This window comes from Apteryx mantelli, chromosome 5, assembly GCF_036417845.1.
Source record: "Apteryx mantelli isolate bAptMan1 chromosome 5, bAptMan1.hap1, whole genome shotgun sequence".
Lineage (NCBI taxonomy): Eukaryota > Metazoa > Chordata > Aves > Apterygiformes > Apterygidae > Apteryx > Apteryx mantelli.
In genome coordinates, this window is record NC_089982.1 from 40,889,810 (window position 1) to 40,913,266 (window position 23,457).

At 37.3% G+C, this 23,457-nt stretch overlaps 1 protein-coding gene across 1 annotated transcript in view; it reads left to right on the top strand.

The window, feature by feature from the left end:
* RAPGEF2 (Rap guanine nucleotide exchange factor 2) overlaps positions 1-23,457 on the top strand; it is a 301,571-nt gene that overhangs the window by 199,580 nt on the left and 78,534 nt on the right. Inside the window, exons 20-21 of the mRNA XM_067297871.1 lie at positions 9,664-9,739; positions 12,420-12,587. Coding sequence (XP_067153972.1) covers positions 9,664-9,739; positions 12,420-12,587 — 244 coding nt within the window. The remainder of the gene's footprint in view (positions 1-9,663; positions 9,740-12,419; positions 12,588-23,457) is intronic.

Here is a 23,457-nt window from a genome sequence, read left to right on the forward strand (position 1 = left end):
TTTTCTAGAAGGTGGGAATTAATCAGAGAAGTAAGCCTACATTATACAGAAGGTCGAATTATATGCTAATGATCCTCTGTCTTTTAGTTGACAGATCTGTGCTTTTACAGCTTCTAGTGGGCAGCTGTACCCACGTGAAACGCTGCTGCTCCCTTCCCGAATTGTGTAATCGGCAGTGAGTGCTGGGCACAGCAGAGTTGCGCCGCGTGCCTGAAGTGCTCTGCCTTTTTTCCAAGGGGTCAGAAACTGGCTGTGCCAAATTTAGTTTTCTTCAGAACACTTGAGCATTCCCCTCGGGTGGCTTGCACATGTATGTACTCTTCTAAATTATAACTTTTTTTCCCTCATCCCTGGCAGAGGGGAGTTGGGTGGGGGAACATGTGGGCCCTTTGCTGAATGGGGTGGGTGTCCTGGTGACGAAGGATGCAGAGAAGGCAGAGTTACTGAATGCCCTCTTTGCTTCAGTCTTTACTGCTCAGGCCAGCCCTCAGGAACCCCAGACCCTGGAGGCAAGAGAGAAAGTCTGGAGAGAGGAAGACTTTCCCTTGGTGGAGGAGGAGTGGGTTAGAGATCATTTAAGCAAACTTGACACCCACAAATCCATGGGCCCTGATGGGATGCACCCACGAGTGCTAAGGGAGCTGGCGGACATTATTGCTAAGCCACTCTCCATCATCTTTGAAAGGTCATGGAGAACAGGAGAGGTGCCCGAGGACTGGAAGAAAGCCAATGTCACCCCAGTCTTTAAAAAGGGCAAGAAGGAGGACGCAGGGAACTACAGGCCAGTCAGCCTCACCTCCATCCCTGGAAAGGTGATGGAGCAGCTCATCCTGGAAGCCATCTCCACGCATGTGGAGGAAAAGAAGGTGATCAGGAGTAGTCAGCATGGCTTCACCAAGGGGAAATCATGCCTAACCAATCTGATAGCCTTCTATGATGGAATGACTGGCTGGGTAGATGAGGGGAGAGCAGTGGATGTTGTCTACCTAGACTTCAGCAAGGCTTTTGACACTGTCTCCCATAGCATCCTCATAGACAAGCTCAGGAAGTGTGGGTTAGATGAGTGGACAGTGAGGTGGATTGAGAACTGGCTGAATGGCAGAGCTCAGAGAGTTGTGCTCAGTGGCACAGAGTCTAGTTGGAGGCCTGTAGCTAGCGGTGTCCCCCAGGGGTCAGTCCTGGGTCCAGTCTTGTTCAACTTCTTCATCAGTGACCTGGATGAAGGGACAGAGTGCACCCTCAGCAAGTTTGCTGACGACACAAAACTGGGAGGAGTGGCCGATACGCCAGAGGGCTGTGCTGCCATTCAGAGAGACTTGGACAGGCTGGAGAGGTGGGCAGAGAGGAACCTCATGAAATTCAACAAAGGCAAGTGCAGGGTCCTGCACCTGGGGAGGAATAACCCCATGCAGCAGTACAGGTTGGGGTTTGACCTGCTGGAAAGCAGCTCTGCGGAGAAGGACCTGGCAGTGCTGGTGGACACCAAGTTAAGCATGAGGCAGCAATGTGCCCTTGTGGCCAAGAAGGCCAATGGTATCCTGGGGTGCATCAGGAAGAGTGTTGCCAGCAGGTCGAGGGAGGTGATTCTCCCCCTCTACTCAGCCCTGGGGAGGCCCCATCTGGAGTACTGCGTCCAGTTCTGGGCTCCCCAGTACAAGAGGGATGTGGCACTACTGGAGCAAGTCCAGCGAAGGGCCACAAAGATGATTAGGGGACTGGAGCATCTCTCTTATGAGGAAAGGCTGAGAGAGCTGGGCCTGTTTAGCTTGGAGAAGAGAAGGCTGAGAGGAGATCTTATCAACGTGTACAAGTATCTGAAGGGAGGGTGTCGAGAGGATGGGGCCAGACTCTTTTCAGTGGTGCCGAGCGACAGGACGCGAGGCAATGGGCACAAACTGAAACACAGACACTTCCATCTGAACATGAGGAAAAACTTTTTCACTGTGAGGGTGACAGAGCACTGGAAGAGGTTGCCCCGAGAGGTGGTGGAGTCTCCTTCTCTGGAGATATTCAAAATGCGCCTGGATGCAATCCTGTGCAATGTGCTCTAGGTGACCCTGCTTGAGCAGGGGGGTTGGACTAGATGATCTCCAGAGGTCCCTTCCAACCTCAGTGATTCTGTGATTCTGTAACAGTCTGGGTTTCATCTTACCCAGCACACTCACGTGAAACCCAGCCAAACCTAGCATGGTTGGAATAAGCCATTACGACGCGGCTAATGTTTTTAATTCTAATCTGGACATATCAAAATCAAAAGTGATGTTCTTTCTTAAAACAAGGTGTGGGGAAAGGAGAAACTTCCCTGAATCCCTTACATCTAAGTGGCAGATAGAAAATGGAGTCCCCAGTTTTTTTCCATTTAGACATCAAATAAATCCTGCGCTACAATACTTCTTTCAGGAATTTGGTATGACTGGTTTGCCTTGGAACTAAAATCTGCCAGGCTGGGCTTTGTCAAGAGTAAGTTCAATGTTGACTATTACATCAAGATTTGACTTTGGGATTTGTCAGAGATCAGATATTCTGCTCATGTTGGCTTCTGTGTCATCAGGGAATAATCGTTAAAGTTGATGCAGAGCAGCTGTTGGTCCTGGTGGAGGTTGGGAGGCTGGTATGAGGAAGCGGTGTCATGCAAGGCGTGCAGCAAGCAACTGCGGGCAGGGCAGAGCTGCGCGGTGTTTGGGAAAGAAGGGTGGGAGGAAGACGGGAAATGCAGGAGAGAGCAACTGAATGTGAATAGCAGTGACAGCTGCACTTGCAGCATGGCTGCTACCTAAAAGCAAATGAAAAAATGATTTCAGGATATGTTAACTTTGCATTCTGAAAATGCTTAACACAATGCCTCTGTATTTCATCTTACTTTTCTATGATTCTTCTAAATGTAGGTAATTTTCACAAAAATAGGTTGGAGATACTGGGTTTATGTGTCTTTTATATTATTATTATTTTTTTAATGAATACTTTAAAAGCTTGGGGAGTGGAACTGCTCACAGATTTATTCAGATATGTCTGGGAATAAGAAAGATTAGATTCATGAACAGGGAAAGGGTGGGAGAGGGAAAATGTTTATTTTAACTTCCATATATACTTAGATGCCCTGGCTGACAAATATTGCACAGCAGCGACATAAAGCATTGACCTTTTTTGTACATCCCATTTGAAAACTTCAAAAAATAGTAAGTTTTTAAGTATTTGAGTGTTAGAGTTTTGGCTTAAACATTTGCAGTAGTTGTAAGTACACTTAGTTTTAATATCTTGTAGAAGTATTCAAAAAACATACCAAAATAGTTTATATGGAATTAGTTTTCTTGCACAAAAGTACCACAGAAATTTTTAAAAACTTGAAACAGCAAGAAAAAAAAAGGTTACTTGTATCTTTCCTTGAGTTAAAACATTTCTAAATGGAGCATGTGCTTTTGAGCTTAGAGAAAATACCAATTAATTAGACTTTAATCTAGATCAGCATCTTCTTTATGAACAGTACATTTACAACTATGTAAATCTATAACAGTATTTTGCACTTACAAATATGCTGGAGACTATGTATTGTATAGATAGCCATACATTATGGAGCTTTCTTAGCGAAACAAAACATTAAGGTATCACAATCGGTTGTATTTCATATGTACATTATTACTTTTAGCTAATATACAGTGATGAATTTTGAAAGAAATAAACTTACTTGATACAGGAAAAACTCAAGTTTTGTATATCCTTTTTTAATACTTGTCACTAGAGAAATTGTGTTTTCTTGAGCGATCTTGGGAGTTGCGCATTTAAAAAAAAAAAAAGAAAAGAAAAAAGGCTTGTGACTTAGTCCTTTTCTTGATTTTTTTGTAGTCAGTGGAATTTTCTTCAGATTTTGCATCACTTTTGTTGAATGCATTTATGTTCCAGTGCTGAGGAATAGCTTTCCATTTGGGAGTTAGACTGACGTGAAAACAGGAATGTGGAAGCCCAGGGCAAGGGGACAGCACTGAATGCTGATAAGAGTGTTCTGTGTTCAGTAACTGCTGTTTTCCGAGAACTTTGAAAAGAGCATCTGTATGTGTTCAGGGATGTCTGGGGACCTGGGGAAATGGATGGGTCATGTCTGGAGAAACCTGCTTTGTCCTTCAGTGTCATGATAATAGTAGAAAGGACAGGCAGGCAGAACAAGTCACCTTCAGTAACTGAAAGCTTTTGGCCGTCTATACATGTGAGTGCTTTTAAAAATTCATGTGTTATTTATGGCTTTAGGTCTTTCAATTAATCATGAGATTTTGTTGTTTTGTTTTATTAGCAAATTTAATAAATTTGAAGGGGAAAAATGCAGATAGTGATCTTAATTATTCTCATTCTGTTGTTTGTTTGTTAGCCACTGATGTATTTGTGCTAACTGTAGTTCTATAATTGTAAAGACTTTTTAAATGAAAACTTACAATGTAAACTTTTGAAACACAGAAACCCCTTAACTTTCACTTAAAGCTTGTCTTTTATTAACCAGCATGGTGTAATTCTCTAATGCATCTGTTCTTTCTATAGCCTGATTATGCTTTAGCCAAGTGTATATACTTTGAATTTAATGAGTTACAAGATGAGATGTGTAAGTGGTAAGGTACGCTAATGGAGCAGAAAACTATAAACCCTTGCTGTCATCTACAGTTAGTGTAAACTCAATTTTTAGAATGCATGAGAATGGAAGTCAAGTTTCAAAACAAATTGTGTGGATTAAAATACCTGCACATAAAGAGCAAAAGGCTTTATTAGTACTGATGAATTTATTTGGAAATAACGCTTTTGAATACTCAGGTAGGAAGTTAGTCTTTTATTTTGTCAATTGTTTGGGGGAGTAGTATAGTTAGGGAGCAGTTGCATAGGAAGAATACCTAACATTGTAAGAGTTAAATTTTTGTGTTTTTTTAATCATCCACTTTCAAAATTGCTATATGGAAATTTATTATAAAGTGTATTCCTGCAAATAAAATTGTGTTTTGTTTAACTTTAAGATTTTTTTTTAATGTACATCTATATTCGCAACATATATTTTGTAGTTCTTTGGGGAATAAAAGTAACTGTGATATAAAGGGAAATTGCCCCTAGCACAAGTGCTGAGGAGAGCATCTGTAAAGCTTTAGTCCTCAAGGAACCTCAAGTATGAGCTTATGTGGTGGCAGGAAAAGAAGTGTTAGAAAACCCACTGCAGAACAAGGTTCTCTGGGGAATTCGGGTGGGGCAGCAGCATCCTAACCAGGCTGCCTTCTGGCTATCTAAATTACTGTCATAAGCTCTACATCCCATATTGGCCACCATCATCACAAAGATACCTTTATATTGCTTCCCTTGGTCTGAAGATGAAATTCTCTCATGCACATCACTGATTTAGAGAAAACAGTTGCAAAGCTGGGATTCTCTCATGTGTATCACTGGCTTGGAGTAGTTGCTAATGAGCTGTTTGTAGGGGTTAAAATTAAAAAGGCTTAGGCAGGAAGAGAAGACTTTATCTTTGTAACAAGACAATTTTGATTGGAACAATTCAAAAATTTTGCAATAGAACCAAATGTGAAGCGTACATTCCGTAGAATTCTGTACCATATTTTAAATACAAATATGTTTAGCCTTAAGCTCCCGAGTGAGATCATATATCCCCAGCCTTATTTCATGTTGCGGCAAGGGTAGGAATAAATTTGTTGAATCCCATGTTCACTGAAGTCAAATAGTAAAGGCTTCCTACATCTTGCCTTCATTTAGCCAGTCAGTGCTCCAGTAGACTGCATATTTTGTGATAAATCTGGCTACTCATTTGATATGGTAAGTGTGACCCAGCATCCAAAACTTTGGAAAGAACAGTGTCTAGAAAAAGTTACTAATATAGAGCTAGTGTTATGAAGATAATTCCTTCCACTGAAACTTTATCTGCTGCTACTCTTTCTTCCCAGTATGTTGCACTGCTCAAGCCAGCCCAGCTTGTGTGCAGATGCAGAGTAACCAGGTTTGTGTAGCTTTACAGCTGAGGTAACTGGTCCTGCTGCCTTGCTTTCAAAGGGATTCTTGATCGCAAACCCTATTAGTTCAGGTGCAAAACCATGCAGTTTTGGTTACCCACTTTAATGCGAGCTGTTAAGCTTATATATATGTTGTGCCATGCTGTAATGAATTTGTAAGGCCAACAGGCACAGCTCAGTGCCAGCGTGAGAAACTCTGCCCTGATCAGTTCTGAATGATTATAGACTTTCCCTGAGATTCACAGGAGACTTCTGGACTGGGTGAAACCAAGTGACCTGTTGAATGGGTGTAATCAGTTTAAGGGTTCCACATTTGACCCTGCTTATGGAGCCCTGTGGTAGGAGGAAAATCTACTAAATTATTTAGAAAATCAAAGTTTTACTTGATTGTGGTCCCCTATATAAAGTTCCTTTCCTGGTATTTTATAAAAGGTTTTACAATTTGGGCTTTATGATCAGCTCAGTGAAGTGCTACATTGTGTTGGGTATTTGCTTCTTTTTCCTGCTTACTAATGTTTTAAATAACTTAGTTTTGCTCAGGTAAATCAAGCTTGTTTGGTGATGGCTTCATCTATCTAATGGCTGGATACTGCAGCTAGAGATTTTGAGTGGGAAAGTGTGTTGTTGAAGTCCCTCTTTGTGGTTGCTCTTTGGTGTTTTTTGCTTTTGTACAAAGCTTTGCCAAATTGATTCCATTAAAACTTATTGGCTTTGTTAATCTTCTGTACTGAAACAGTGGCGTTGGGGATGCCCTAAGAATCCAGTTGTTATTCAAAGGTGAATGATAACAGACATTTGTGGGACGCTCTGTAGGTATAGACATCTCTTCTGCAACAGGTTGTATGCAAGCATTGTGATGGGTCACAGAAGCTGTTGGAGCTGGGTGCTTCTGAAGTGTCTAGGAGTGCCTGAAACTCACAGAGGAGTTTCTGGCTTTTCACTAGTTGTGGCTTCCTCACTATCTGATGATGAATTTTCAGCAGCAGGTTGAAAGTCAGGAGATTTAGATCATGTGTCATGTCAACTCTTGAAAGGTCATTTAACTTTCTTTTGCCTTAATTTACTTGTCTTCTTGCCTACAATACTTCATAAAGATTATAGTGTTTGTTTACAGCCTTAGTGCCTTGTGATCTTTGGTCAAAGATAATACATGTGATGTACTGTCTGCTCTGATAAATTTAATGGTGTCATAGGAATCTGAGCAATACAGCAGTGATGTGGTGATTGCTGTGAGACTTAGTGTGTTATCTGGGATGAGAAATAAGGGATTTTATCACTGATGTACAATGCATTCAACGCCTGCCTTCTGTCTTAATTGTTGACTATCTGTTCCCTTGTGCTTAAGGTTAAAATTCAAGAAAGTCATTTGAAAGAGTAGGAAAAACAATCTTAACACACTTTTTTACTGTATTTGCTAATGCTTGAAACTTTTGGATGGCAGCAGTTATTATCAAAGTGCAGAAGTTTAAAGTTTAGAGATGCTTAGATATAGCAATAGAACAGGAATATGGGGGTGGAAAAGCATTATATGCATTTTCTTTTGAAATCACTTATCACTTGAAGGCTAGAAAATGCGCTGACAAAAAATACGGGAATATTTCATTCTGGGCCAAAAACAATGTTTGTGAGCAAAGAGCGGAGGAGGATCTGCATCAGACAAGGAAATATTTCTGTGTTTGTTTTCAACCAAATAAGTTGAGTTCCTTATCATCGTGTTTGCAGTGTTACGTTTTTCAGTCAATGAATTGGTATACTTTTTCCTTTTTCTTCCCTCCCCCTCATCCCCATGAGATTTTAAGGAAAAATTGTGTCTATGGATCAGGTTAATGACCAAGAAAATAAGTTTGTCACTTTTTCAATGGTCTAATGAATCAAGTTAATGGTTTCATTTTCTGGTATCTTTAAGGTAGTTCAAATTGTATAAAACTCAAGATCGTGTTGTAGAGTAAAGCACCCTGTGTGGGTTTTTTTTGCTGAACTGTAGAAGGAAGCATGTGTTTGCCTCTAGGAAAATACATGTTTTGTTAGGAGACTATCCTTCCCCCTTCCTCCCCCCCAAATGTTTCTTTTCAAGAGGCTTAGTATTCTGTAAAAATTTTTCTATTGTAGAAGTCCCATGTGTACCATTAAACACGATTATTATTTTGATGAATAAGCACAGCTGGCATTTCTTTTCAATATCTGACTGCCTTCTTTTCCAGCTATAAAAGTGCTGTTGTCAAGAGATTAGCCTTTGGGGTAGCAAGTTAAACTGTTCATTTCTACTAATCCCCAGGCTGGACAGGCGAATAGATATAAACTGGCTAGATATGCTGTTCAGAACAGTATATGATCTTCTACAGTTTCCTCATTATCAAATAAGCTAATAGAGTGTTTGTGAAAAGTAACTTTTTAAAAGCTTAAGTGTGTCATTGTGACAGTGCATTAGGTAATTAGTTAAAATTCTAAACTTAGAATCTTTTTGAGTCTGGTTTGTTTTTCAGAAACTAGCTTAATACCTGCCTTTTAAAATTCTTCAAACCTCCCCCCGCTTCCTATCTCTTATTCTTACATCTTTATTTTTAATATAAAAAAAGATATCTCTCTGTCTGTCTATATGCTCTGTGAGCTTCAAATAGGAAGGTGTCCAATATCTGTTGCACAGAGCTGGGTTGAAGAAAGGAAAAGGCTAGATAGTATTTCTGCTCTGGCAAATTTTAGAGCAACTTTATTACAGTAGGCTACAAGAGGACCCCAGAAGTCCCAGCCAGTCTATCTTCTGTCCCACCTTCCTGTCGCTGATGGAAAAGGTCTGGCATTGAGCTGGCAAATTTAAATATAAACCAGCAGGTCTGTGTCCCAGAAAACCCCCACAAAACAACCTCCCCCCCCCATTTTAGTTGGTTTTCTAACATTCCATTCTGATGGCGTAGGATCAAGGATCCAGCGATGGAAGGTCTTGTATTTCACTGAATTATGTACTGTTTCCTTACACTGCGCCTTTACCGCTGTATTTCTAGAATTCTTTGCAGTTGGGCCTGTGGACACATATACCCATTTAATATAGGGAAGCACTTATCTATTTTAGTTTCAATTTCTATTTCTCTTTTATCCTATAGAAAGCAAAAGATTACCATGCCTAGTTATTGCTAAGGTGGGATATGTTTTGAAAGGCAGAATGGCCTTTTGTCCCCATCTATTCAATTTGGGAACAGTCTTACACTCAGCATACTTACTTTTTATTTATTATCTTTATATAAAGAGGAGCTATTTGAAGTTGATAAGCCTTTTTATTTTTTTCTTGGATATGCTAGTTAGCCTTCCTTAGTCATGCAGATAGTTTAGGTAACTTAATACTGTAACATCAGAAGTAGATAGTTACTAGTTTAAACTGTCTCTAATGTAGTTTAGAATCAACCATGCATCTTAATTAGTCAGTATTTGATTGACACTTGTTTTAGTGTCAGTAGAATTATTTAGCGGATACCCTTAGTAAACTACGTAATTCAAATAATTTACGGCTGTTGATATCCTTGGGTATCAGTTATGTGAAGGAGTACATTTACATGAAATTGTTGTATTGCACAGTTATGTATATTTTTATGTGCTTTTCAGTATCTGGAGAAAATGTAAATGTGGCTTACAGATTGTATTATAGCTCTGATTTTTGTTCTGATTTAAGTATTCTTGTTCTTTTCAGCTTTGGCAAGCGTTCCGCAGGAAGCTTCAGGCGTGGCTGTGAATGCATTGTTTTAGAGCCATCTGAAATGATTGTGGTAAGAATATTTCCATTAATTTTCCTCCAAGTATTTTTTTGAAGTAGAACTTTATTTTACACGCTTTAGCTTTCAGTAAACTTGAAGAGATTTCTGGTTTTTGGTTTTTGCACATGAGCTTTTATAAATCTATATGTCATATGTAACTTGCCATTTCCTGCATGCATATTTGCCTTGTTTAAGTGATAAAGGCATCTTTTTACCTTGCTGCATTAAATTTACTTTTGCAGTTTTCTTATAAAACAGTAAAGTTTGCTTACGTAAACAGAATAGTGGAACAGGATTTTAAGTGCAGGTGCTTTCCTATTATAGTTAAGCATAGATGTTTTAAAGTATTAATCTCAAGTTAGTTTAATGTTTGATTGAATTAAGTTTACTTTCAGCAGTTTGAGATTTTAACAAGCAGTTTGAAGTTCTACCGACTTTTCTGGTTAAAAGCTTATCTCAGTAGTAGTCTGCTGTAGTCCAGTGGTCAAACAGCATCATCTCTGAGGGTTCAGAGGTTCAGCAGTTTCCAGTCGATACCTCAGGGTGCATCATCCAAACAAATGCACCATCAAGGGGCTAAATGTTTTTTGCTCTGTCACCGAGATAGTAATCAGTTCACAATCCAGGCATGACAATTCCCTAAGCCATACATAGATGTTAGTTCAAATACATGCTGTGACATTGAACTTGTTTTTTTACAAAAAGTGACAATCTCTGTAAATCTAAACTGTGGAAATTATGATATAGATTTAGGCTTGTAGAAGATATGTTATTTGTTGTCTGAAGTTAATTGTTTAAAAGCAGCATTTAAACTTACCCTATTGTGAAGGCAGGCAGGTTTTTATCAGTGCTAAGCTCTCTGTGATTTCACTGTAAGGAGATAGAAGCTTGTGTAATGTTGTTTTTTTCTGTCAAGTGTTTGGTGACCTTTCCCATTCTACTAAGAAAATTATCTTATGAAGCTAATTCCGTAGTATGAAACATGGGAGGTATAAGTGAGAAATGCCAGTCCTCTTCTCCTTGCTTCTAAAGCCCTCTATAATTTGACTTTGTGAAGGAGCAGCTCTTCAGTACCGGTCCATTATGTCTCCCTATTTCCATGCCCCCTGGAGCTGTCTGGCCAACTGGTGTAATCCAGCTCTAATCATAAGTTCAGGAAAGAGTTTATTGTCCCAAATTTGTTCTCTTGAGTTACACAGTTTAATTGGTGGATGTGTCTCTCACACACTCCTACTCTGATAAGTTGTAAGAAAGTGATACAAAATAGGCATAGGGAAAGAAGGTGATTAAGCGAAGGATATGGGAAGAAAATTTCTGGACTGATGGGAAATCTTGGGTCAAGGGCAGGTACCTCAAAATGGATTTTTTTTAGTCCGGAAAGAAATCTCTAGAGTTGCGGAAAAGCTCAAATGAAACACTTCATGTGCGCTTAAATCCAGCTGTTTAGAAGGAAGAACTGTTTTTGGAATAGAAGGAATTCTGTCTCCAGAGTTTGCCAGGCACAGGAACTTCCAGCATCAGGACTGAAGGGGCTATGCTGAGGGGTAGAAGGGAGAAATGTCTGCAATGTGGGTATGACTGTGTTAGATGTGGAGAGGGGGCTAAGAGTTGCCCTGTTTTCCTGGTAAACCGGGAACTGTGCTCATCCCCATGTATTAATACCCTGAAAGTGGTATTTAGTGATATGTACTGAGTAGTATGTGGCACTTGTAACAGAGGTATGCTGCAAATTCTTGAGAGAATAAGTACAGTATTCTTGTCTAACATTTCTTTTCCCTGTTGAAAAATGGGGAGGAGCCTTGCTAGGTGCCTGACGAGCCTGTTGCATCTTCAGAAGTGTTGTGTATCCCTGGGGGATGGGTTGGGAGAATATGAGTTAACCAAATCCCCATATATGGCCAATGCTGAAAAGTCTCATTTTGCTGTTAGTGTGGCTTCTATTAGTAGGACGAACACAGAAGAGACAATTCCTACATGAATTACTATAAAAAGATTGTTCTCCTCTTCCAGGAAAACCAGAATTCTTTGTTGAAATGTTTTCCCTGCAGTATGCTGTTGTGAGGAATTTAGGACTATGACTTTGCTGAAGCCTCTGAAACAGGGAAAACTGATTTCGAATTGGGATATTCCTAATAGCTATTTTTTATTCTCCCAGCTATTATTTAAAAGTGATTTTTTAATGTAAATGCAGTCTTTTGCTAATCCTCCTTCTAGGTCTCAAAATATTTGAAGTAAATGATAAAAAGTGTTGCCTATTGAAGAGTGAAGCCATTCCCACAGATTGGTTGGGGAAGATCCCAAGCGATCAGTGGAAGTCACTAGGAAAACTACCAAGTGCTCTCCCATAAGAGTTTCCTTTTTATAATTTATTGAGTAGTGAAGTGTTTGTATTCTGAATAAGAATGCAAACTGAATAAGAAATGAGGGAGGGAAAAAGCATTTTTCCTTTATCTTTTCTGAAAGAAATGTTTATACTCAGCGATTCTGTTCATACCAATGTTTTCTTTTTTTGTCATCCCTATGAGTGTGTATATATATATATTTTTTTTTAGTGGCTTCATTGTTTGTATTGCTAAAATACAGGAAATTTGTAGCTAACCACTCTGTCTGGAAATAGGATTAGTGGTGTTGCTAACATGCAGTAACATTTTTATTTCTTTTGGGAAATGACACTTCACTGCATTTATTATAGGTTGATTATATGGATGAAAATGAAGAGTATTTTCAGCGCCAAGCTTCTCATAGGCAATCCCGAAGAAGATTTAGGAAAATCAACCAAAAAGGGGAGCGACAAACAATTATTGATACTGTTGATCCATATCCCGTGGGGAAACCACCTCTACCTAGAGGTTACCATACGGTAAGCTGTCTGTGTTTATGCTTTGTAAGAACGTAAACAGAAAAACTATTGAAAATGGCCAAATTTCCTGGTGTCTTTAAAGAAGTGAAATTCCATGGGGGAGTTTCCCCTTAAAATACTGTGAATTTGGCTCCAGCGATATGTGAACATGCAACTTGCACCTCAGTTCAGACTGAGATTTGAAAGCATGGTTGTTTATGACTGTGAATGTCATACGTAATGCCTTAATATTCCAGTTGTGATTTGCAATTGTGAAAGAAAGCAGCTAAATGGTATTCTAAATTCCTTTCAATATTAGATTACAGTACAAATATTTTAATGTACAGTGTTAAAAAGTCAGTTAGTAAAGCACTCATTCATGTAACTCGTTAGGCAACTCAACTGTTGCCTAAAAAGGACTATATTGCATTGCAGTAGGCCAAATTCTTGGATTAGATCAATAGTTTCTTTTTGGAATCCAGAACTTAAAGTCCAATTAATCTTTACTGATGACTGCCTCAAGAATCTTTATATACTTGGGTTTCAGTGAACTACAGAGTCTGTCCTTTTTATATATATATATATATAATATGTATATATATATAGGGTAGTCTTGCATATTGTAAGTTAACGGGCTTTCTCTTGGATTGAAAATAACTAAAAATTAAAACTTATGCAACAAAGTGCTTTGTTATATGACCTTTAAATTGAGAAAAACTCTGTTAGATTAAGACGGTTTCTTTTGGTGTTAATTTCAACTGTAAGCAAAATACTGGAAAAGCTGTTTGTCTTTGGCTCTCACTTGATTGTTTAAGCCCCCAGAGCTGCAAGAACCGTAAAGGCGTGGGCATAAATAGCTTTATGCACCTTTAATCTCATTGAGTTCATTGGGCTGCATTTTGCATAATGTAAGCCACATGTATATAAATTTGCAGGATTAGGGCTTTTGCATTTTTAAAATGCTGTCCGTGATCTAATGCAGAGTTGTAAGTTTTATCCTTTTCCCGTTCTTTATCCTTATTCCTTGATTTATTTGCCAGTTCCCTGTATATTCAATGTGTGTCTGTAAGTGTGTAGATGTTTGATTACATCTCCTGTTAATTGCACAGGCTTTTCCTCATGAGTTGAATAATTACATTTTATGCCAGCAATTTATGTTTTTTGTTTATACAACAGCTTTTAATGGTTTAATTTTCAGTGCAGTTTTAATTGCCTTCAAATTTATTATGGATGTTTCAGTTGAGCCAGTTCACTTGGTTTGAAGATGAAACATTTTACTGGTCTGTTTTTGAAAAAATGAAAATGTGGCATAATTGTAGTTTGTAGGAATTATAAGCACAGGAAGAATTATTTTTGTTTGTGTTATTTGGATGCATACATTGAGCTTAGCAACAGTATTAGTGTGATTTTTATCTATCTCTGAAAAGGCAATATTTAGATTACAAACAGTGCCATTTGCATTAGTAGGTCCACACCTGTTGTATAAATTTTACTTTAGGTGTACATAATGAGTTGTTGCAAGTTTAACTCTGGTACTAAGATCAAAGGCCCATTGTGTGCTATTCTGTTGTGTGAGTTCATAATGATTTTGTGTGTGTGTGTTGGGAAATTCATTACAAGAGAGATTTCATATTGAGTTGGAAGAGTTTGCCAAATAAACTGTAAAGTTTGAAATAATCACAGTCAAATGTTGCTTTAAAAAGTATACTGTGATACATATGATCGACTTTTTTTTTTGAAAGAAAGTATTAAGTCAAACAACAAGCTCAAATGAATTTTACAATATGTTAAAGATTTTCTCCATGTTGGCCCGTTCCCTCCTTTTTTACAGTATTTGATCTTGTTTTCATTGTTCTCCCATCAGTTTGTTATTAACATTAGTTTCCATTATTAACATTACTTCTGTTGCTTCAACCACTCATGTTAAAGGTTGTGCTGTCTTTGCTGCCTTCCTGTTTTCTGTCCATTGGTCTCATTTTTTTTAATTTTAATTTCTTGAAAAAATCAACTGAAGAAAGTCTTTTTTGTTTTTGAAACACATAGGAATTCAAAGCATATTGTAGCATAAATCTTGAGGGCTTGTCGCCCATCCATTGATCAGCGTCTTTCAGGATCTCATCTTTAGTTCTACTTCTAAATTTTGGATAAATGAATAAGAAGATCTTTTAAAAAAAATGAAGATGTTCAGAGATTGCAGCAAATAACATGTTAAAGGCAAATTGAACACAGAGGGATATGATGAATTAGTTTGCTATTCACTGCGGATATGTTCTGCTTTAGGTGTTAGATGCATTTTGATTCAAAGTAATGAGGCCCCATAGATAGCATACTCAAAATCTTTACAGAATGTATAATTATCATGTCTTTTTTTGTTTTGTTTTACCCCAAATCCTTAGTTACCAGGTAGTATGAATTTTTGTTGATAAATTACTGATGCTTTATTTCCAGTAATCTCAGAATGCTGTTCTTTGGAGAGGTCGAACAGTATTTTCTGAAGAAAGTTTTATATCTTGTTTTGAAAATGTAGAAGAAAATATTAAACAGTCCTAAATAAAACTGCATTGCGGTATTTTTCAAGAATCGAAAATGAAATGCAGTGCATTCAGTTGTGGCTTGGCCTTCCGTGCATAAAGCCAACTTGTAGGGGACTGTGGACTCTCATTAACATAACTTTAACATTATGTTCATAGTGTTGGAATGTACTATGGCATGTCTGATAATGTTCATCTTTTCCTTTCCTCCTATATGGCATTCATTTCATTTTGGCTCTCAGGAATGCACTAAACCTCAGGTATTGTAACTTAATGTATATGGTCCACTAACAATTTACTTGTGGGTTTTCAGTGTGATGTCATAATACTGATGCAATGTTATGACCAAAATTGTCTCCTATCCTTTGCTTTGACACTTAATTTTTTTTTTTTTAATTTTATAGTGAAGTTGCTCAATGCCCCATGTTTTAGAGATTGCAACAGAGAATGATAAGGAAAAGGGTATAAATAAAATATTTAGTTTGACAGATTGTACTCATGTATCTCTTCTGTGAAATGGAGGACTTAATCTTTGGTTTTGGTTCAAAAAAATTGGCCCCGTTTAGCTGTTTAGTGTTTGCGTGGCACTAGAATAAGGAAATGGAGTATGACAAGATAGGCACTAAAGATGCAATGCAAAGCTTTCCTTTAGCTGAAAACTTGTGTGTCGTTTGCATGTCTTCCATTCTGATGCTGTTTACTGATTCAGTCTTTGGAAGTTGCATGGTGCAGACTCCTATTGAAGTGTGTGTAAATGGCCATTGGTTGAAAGGCTGAAGGAGTGGATATAGGCTTGTCAAGCCAATGAGAACAGTGTGCTTGAGTAAGTTGAGTGGCTGGACTGGTGCCAAAACAAATAAAATGCAGAAATTTTGACCAACATCAGATTTGATTGATTTGAAGATCTGAATGGCATCTTTTTAACTTAAATTCTATTTGTCATTGTATTTATCAATGCCAGGTTGAGTAAATACTAAGCATCTGCCAAATGCAACATTTAATAAGAATGTTTGGTTTTGTCAAACTGTTAGGTGCCTCTACTGTTACGATTGAGAAATCTCTTTTGTGATAGAGCTGGTACACATTATGGAAACTATTTACCATTGCTTCAGAATTCTTCCTTTCCTTCAAATATTACTTTGCTCTGTTCTTCTGATATTTTTATCAGAAAATGGGGTCATTTTTAAAAGCTCCTTCTGTATCATGTTGATGCTTAATTCCATTGCTTTGTCTAAAAGACATAAAGGATTCAAATTTCAATACGCTTCCTATCATCAATTGAGTAGTACATTATCACTCTTAGCAGTAATTTTAGTAGGGATGGGTATTCTGGACTCAGGGCTCATTCCACTGGATCTGGTGAGCACTGATTTCAAGGAACACTGCATTCCTAGAAGGAAATGTGCCATATTTATTAAAGAGAGAGGGATAATTTTAGCATAGATGTCTAGCCTGGGCATAAAGGTTAAGAGCAGTGACTCTTAACTCCCTAGTTTGTTGAAATCTGTCTGTCCTGTGCCTTTAATCTGATATGTATCCTGGGCTGTGGGCTTTTACTAATCTGTGTGATTTTACTTTACTAAAGGTAAAATACCAAGCTTAATGAGGAGTTTTTAGAGAGATGCAGGTAGGCCTGTAAGTAAGATGCTAAAGCAACTGTGAATAGTCCTGAGCAGAAATTATAGCATGAGGTTTTTACTCTCTATGGATCCATCCATGTTGAATTAGTTACAAGTTTATGAAAATTGCTACTAGTACATCCTCAACCAGGCTTTTTAAAGCTAGCTGCGAAAGGTCTGTCTGCCTTTAGTAGGCTCTCTTATTCCCTTCGGCTTGATTCACCTGAGGTGACAATCTGCTTATCCTGTGTCTTAAGGAAAAAAGTGGTGGGCATAGGACCATCAGTTTCTGCCTTTTCCCCATTTGCATGCATTTAGTAATTTTATCCTCACGGGATTTGCTATTGAGCCAGTTATCGTGCCAGTGCATTAAAGGCAGACAGCTATTGTCCGTCTGGGTTTTATGAATGAGGTGACTGAGAATTTGAATGAGAAGAGGGCTGGAAATAGAACTGTGTCTAATGTGGCCAAGTTGTCTCCTCCGCAGCCTTAAAGTCTCCTAAAAATAAGTATGTGGATCTGTTCTAGTTTTTTGTGACTTCTTTAAGTATTTGAATCTGCTCTTTTCAAGTCAGGACCAAATTGTAGGAACCTTGCTTCCTGCTGCTATCCTCTCTTGTAACTAACAGTTATTGCAGAGCATTGGCAAAGTAGCCTTTTTTCTGATATTATTTGAATTCACATGGTCTTCTGAGAATCTAAAGGTCCTAGATTAAAAGTCTATCTTCAGATGGTTCTGTTTATAAAACAAACTTGCTTTTTCCTGTGTCTGCAAAATTACATTTTAAAAATAAACAAAGCTTGTTTGTCGTATTTCTACATTTAGGATTAAAAAAATATTAATTTTAAATTTTTCTGTATGAATTTGCAATAGCCTGGTTGTTTTCCATACTTTATTCAGTGAGAGTGGCTGACCACAGTGATGTGGAAGTTTATAAGATGACAAGCAGTGTTTTCTTGTGGTTAATATAACAAATCAGAGTTCAAAAGAGCTAGTTCCTATTCTAGGACTTTGTCACAGTCTCCCAGTATAATGTTGGACAAGACTTAATGTTAAAAAACAGCATACTACAATTGCTTCTCAGAGTGTCTATTTATATCTGTATTGTAAAATATGGCTTGTTTGTTGTCTTTTTTTGTGGATCCCTTCAAATGATGAATTTCAAATCATGAAATATTTAATATGTGTTTGCTTCTTCTCAACAAGGTGGACTTTATGGTGTTGTGATATGCCTTGCTATAATGTATTCTTGTTAGTGCGTTGTATTCTGTGCACTAAATGGATGCCAATATAGCAGTGTACTTAAAGCTGGCTTTTAAAAATATATGCGTGTGCCCGTATATGTATATACACACGTGCACACATGAACACATGTATATCTGTAATTTCCGTCATTTTAGTTTGAATCAGTCAGATACCTCAACTACAAGAAATTAGTTTAACAGAATACTGTCAGTCCTTCAAACCTGTATTTAGTGCAACTTAATGTTCCTGATGATTTTAAGAATTATCTAGCACTTTCTAATGTAAGTTCACTTAATAAAATACCCAGAATCATAAGTATTCATGTCAGACAAAAACATGCTTTTAGCAAGAAAGGACCATGTATGAGCTAATTTGTAAAGTCTATGGGAATTATTTGTAGGGCAGTGAACAAGGAAGTACAGACACACTGAAAAGCTTGAGTTTATACAAGGGTATAGAGGATACAGAGCGATCAATGGCAGGAAGAAAAGTTTCTAAATGGTCTTGATCTTGGAGCTGTTAAGCCTACTTATGAAGGAAAAAGAAAGCACAAAAATTACTGGGAATCTTAATTGGGTATACTTGTTAATCTAAATAGTTTGGGGAAACAAGATGCTTAGAGGTTTATGCCTTTAGACACTAGTATGACTTATGACAGCTGAAAACTGTTTAAATAGATTTAATTTTTGAACTTGATGCCAACTTAGTTTTCTGCCAAGTAAAGGAAATAATGTGGAGAGGTAATCACCAAGCGTGGAGAGGTAATCACCAAGCAAGGAGAAAGTAAGCTGTGAAAGCCCTGTACTGTGGCGTGCAAAATGAAAGCAAAAAGGTCTCCTCACTTAAAATTAATAGCCACTGATCATTGGCTTTCATGTTCCCATTGACAGGAAGCTTCTAAAAGAGTGCATGTTTTAAAAGTCAGAAGAAAATTATTGGGAGGTTTTCAGAGTAGAGCAAATGTACGGGACTTGTTCTGTCCATGGTTATGAAACAAATCTTTTTAAGTAATGTTGCCAGGGAAATGGTAATTCAAACCAAAATTGTACACACACCTTAATTTACAGCTGTGTTGCTCCTAGGAAGAAACATGCTATGCGAGTGTGTTTTAATTACACGTTTGCGCAAATAATGCATGTTTATTTGCACAAATAATGATTTTGTCTGTCTTGATAACACTTTCAGTTTAAAAGTATTTAAAATGGGATATACTGTATTGATCATTCCATTTATAAAAGAAAGCGGCTAGTTCTTAACATTTGACAAATGTTAATGTCCTTTTACTAGGAAGGATATTTGTCTAGTTGCTTTTGTCCATTTATAAAATTCAGTGCGATTTCAAAAGCAACTTTTAGTTTTTGTTATTTCATGATGGTGATAATCTGCTCATGATTTGGCATGTACATCATACTAAATAATATGAAAAAATTAAATACAGAATATGTATTTTTAGTCTGGATATGTAATACTTGAACACCTATGCAATAATGTACATTCCTCAGAGTCTGTGACTCTATTACATATACAAGTGTATTTTGTGTGTATTAAAGTGAGACACTGGGGAGAATACAAAAATTGTGGGGTAGCTTTATCAGAGATACAGGATTCCCTGAGATAACTTGGACAACTCCAGTTAACTGTGTTTTTTTGTTTTTTGTTTTTTCCCAGAAATTGCATGCTTTTTTATGGGAACATCCACAGATAATGTTATGATAACAATGCATAATTCCCATCCCATGTTCTGTATTTTTTTGGCAAAACATAAGCTCTTAGTTGCACATTTTCCTTTCTTTGTATGTATGTTGTAAAGTTAAATATTTTATGTTAGTATATGAGCAACACCACCATTTTATTTTGTGTAATGCCAAAAGTAAACCAAAATTGTTAGATCTTCCTCCTTTTAGTAATGTGCACTGGCAAATTAATGCAAAATTAATGTATGCAGTGTGCTGTTTACTCAACATGCAGCTTCTGTCAAAGGATGTCTATTTTTATATATTACATCATCTCTGCTGCAGAACTCATGTATCCATTGGGATTTACTGTTGTTCCAGGACAACGTTTGGAAGGGCTTACATTGATGTTTTATCTGTATTTGTGATTGGATTTGGAAAATCAGAGAGTAACACGCTTCAAGTTGTGCAGTATTTTTAGCAACTGTGGTATCAGTAATATTACTGATTTTTGTTTGTTTGCTTTTTTAAAGATACTTTATTGAGTCCTCTTGAAGCTTGTAGATGTTCAGTTCTTTATGATCAGACCCATGTGAAACTTTGGTCAATAATAGTACAGATTTACCAGTAGTATGAGGTTTTGCTGTCATTTACTTGTGATGTGCTTTTTTATATTATCTATAATACTGCTCCTCCAAGATGTAGAGTATACAATTAAATATGAGGTTGGTCATTAAAGCAGGAAGTTATTTGTGCAGCAGAAAAATGAATTTTTCATACCTTTTTCCTAAACTGATGTTTGCATAACATAAGTAAGTACAAATACTGACTTTCCACTACTTAACTTGACTAGAGGTAGCGAATATTTTAAAAACCTACTTCTGTTCTTAAATATTTTTCAGATTGGATATCCTCATTAGCTTAAGGTTGTTCATTTAGAAACAATTTGTTGCGTATAAAAGGCAAATGGGGGAATGGGGTCCGTGTATGTAGTATATTTGTATAATGCCAGTGAACAATTACTTTACAGATTCTTTCAATATTGGCATCTCTGTACAGATGGGCATCATGAGTGATAGTCCTAATGTGGACGTTTGCTCACTAAAGCTTGGATAGAAGCTGTCAGTTCATTTTCCCAAATATCTGAACCACTGTTATGTGAGCTGTACTTGATGTAGGGACTTAAAAATGAAATGATTGGTATTTGGTATCAATCCCTTAAGTCAGTCTGTCCACAGAAGGTTACGCTTCTGAGCACTTTTAAAGCTGCTTTTGAATTTTATTTAAATCTTTTAAACGATCTTTTTGCTGAGTATATTTCAAACCTCTAGGAAAAGAATTTTAGTAGCAGCTTAAATATCCTGACTAACTAAGAAAATGTGTATAGAATTAAAAAACAAAAGAAGGACGGATTTCCCAGTTCCAGAGCGTATTAGAAGATGAGTTGTTCGTTCACTTTCTATTTTGGCTTTGCAAATGCTGCTTTCTTCTTGGACATGTGAGCATTTGAGGAACGTTAGCTCCTTACCATTCTTGCAGTTATCAATTGTGAAGAAAAAAAGCAAGGCTATTGCTGCCTGTTTTGAAATATAGACATTATAGTCATGCATAATGTTTCCACCAAAGATTGGAACCAATTCAAACACACTCAGACAGGGTCCTTCTGTGAAAAGCTTATGCACACTGAAGAGAGGAGGAAGGAGAAAATTAGAGTCATTGGAAGAAATCAGTGGTCAAACAAGAACTGTAACATGCAACTCCTGGCTTCTGGTCTGGTGTTGTATTATTAGACTGTGGTGTCTGATGTATATTGTATATATTTAGTTTAACGTTGCTTGGATTTCCATGCATTTGAAGTTATATAGTGCTTTTAACTTCTGCTATGTGGAAGTAATGCTTTCCTATTTGTAAATTATTGCAAGACAAAAACAAATTTGCTAAAATCCTTAAAATGAGTCATTTTAGAGTCAGAGATTAAAAACTTGCTTGAGGACAGAAGTAGTTGACAAAGGTTTGAAGTTAGATATTTGAGATGGTGTCGGTCATGATACTTTTGTGTTGTTGGATTTTTTTCTTTTGTTTTGTTCTCTTTTAGAAGCTGAATTTATTTAAAGTGGCATTTTCGGGGTGAATTGCATGTGTTTGAAAGCTACTTGCTTGTAAGATACCAAAAGAGGGAATGCAGCTGTTACAATGGCAATTACACATTCAACGTAATTGTATTTTTTAAGCTCTTAGTTGAGACTTCAAGGAGTATAATTTGCAGATAGCTTCACATGCTGCTTTTGTTAAAGTGCTGTCACAGCTGCTAATGAAGATGCAGCAATGTATATCATAAACCTTTACTTCTGGGTAGGCTTAATTTTAAAATTTAAGCCAAAGTCTAGTTATAGTTTTAGTATTGTGTTATTTATTAGTACTGCCTATGGGGCTTTATTTTTTGAGCAGTAAGCCTTAATTCTCTTTGAAGCCTCAGACAGTAAAGTTTTCACGTGCAGCTGAACAGCTGACAGGGCTATGTGTGTTTTGAGAAGCCTGGTGTGAAAACTGCACTGCACATGTGCATGGGCGCGTGCTTTCCCTTTCTTTTGCCTTATTTGAATATGCATGTGTGTAACATTTATATGCATGTATTTATCAAAATGTAAAATAATTCACCTTTTCTTCCTTTCACTTCACAAAGTTATGTTCCTACCTAGTGGTTTGTTCATGTTTCTTGAATGTTGTCATTTGGAGAGTGTAAAACAGTTACCTGTGGGCTTTTAAAGTCTGTAAATGATCCATGACAGTAAAAAGATTATCTTAAAAATAAAGACTCTGCAGTCTTCTGATAGTAATCTCAGAATACAAAACCAGGTAGAATCAAATTGTTAGATTCAATAGACTGTGTTTCTACCTAATTCTGCGTAAGCACGTCTATATTTAGGTAACTGGTCTTGTAATTGCAAGGGAAAATGTAGCTTTAAAGTTGCAAAATAGAACATCTCTTACCTGATGGTAGTTGGCTCCCTGATTTACTTGATCTGTTGATGGGGGAGGAGGGGAGGGAAAAGAAATTTTGCAAGAATTTTATGATAAGGTTTCTTTATTTGAAGGAATTAACTTTGCTTTTTTTACTTTTTCTCTTTCAAACAATTTAGCTGATTTTGCTCAATAATTGTTTTAAAAAATAAAGGACAGTTGAGATCATGAAGGATTAGTTGCTGATAAAAGCAAAAGATCTGGATAATTGATTGCGTACAGTTACTCTAGCTAGGACGCAAAGCTCTCAAGATATGTTAGTGCATGATGAATATTACAGGTGGGAGGACATGCAGGGGTATGAGGGGAGTGCTCTATGATCTAATGCTGGTAAGCTGGGCTTTAGTGGTCTGTGTGTTGATTTTAATTGGGAACCGCTGGAGCAGGCTCTCCAGAGAGTCTCCCTGGATGAGACTGTGGCTAGAGGCCAAAATAAAAGATGTTTCCTTCCACCAGACAATCGAAGAGAATGAAAATCCTCCTATAACAGCAACCAGCCCTTTCAAAGTTAAACTTCCTTAAAATACCAGAGGTAAGTAGTTAGTTATCGCAGGAGATGTCTAAATAAGCATTCAGGAAGACAGACAGAGAGAACATCACGTATGGTATTAGTGATGGGCTCTCTACCGTTATCTGGAAACATAAAGGAAAACTGTGGGAGTTTTCTTGACAGTCCAGTAAGTGTCTGTATCTTGAAGAGTGGTGCGAGGTTCAGATTCTCTCTTAAAGCTGCTAAGCAAGCTCAAGGAAAAGTGTTTGAAGGAGATAGCAAGCATACTGTATTCTCTTAAAAGAAAATTA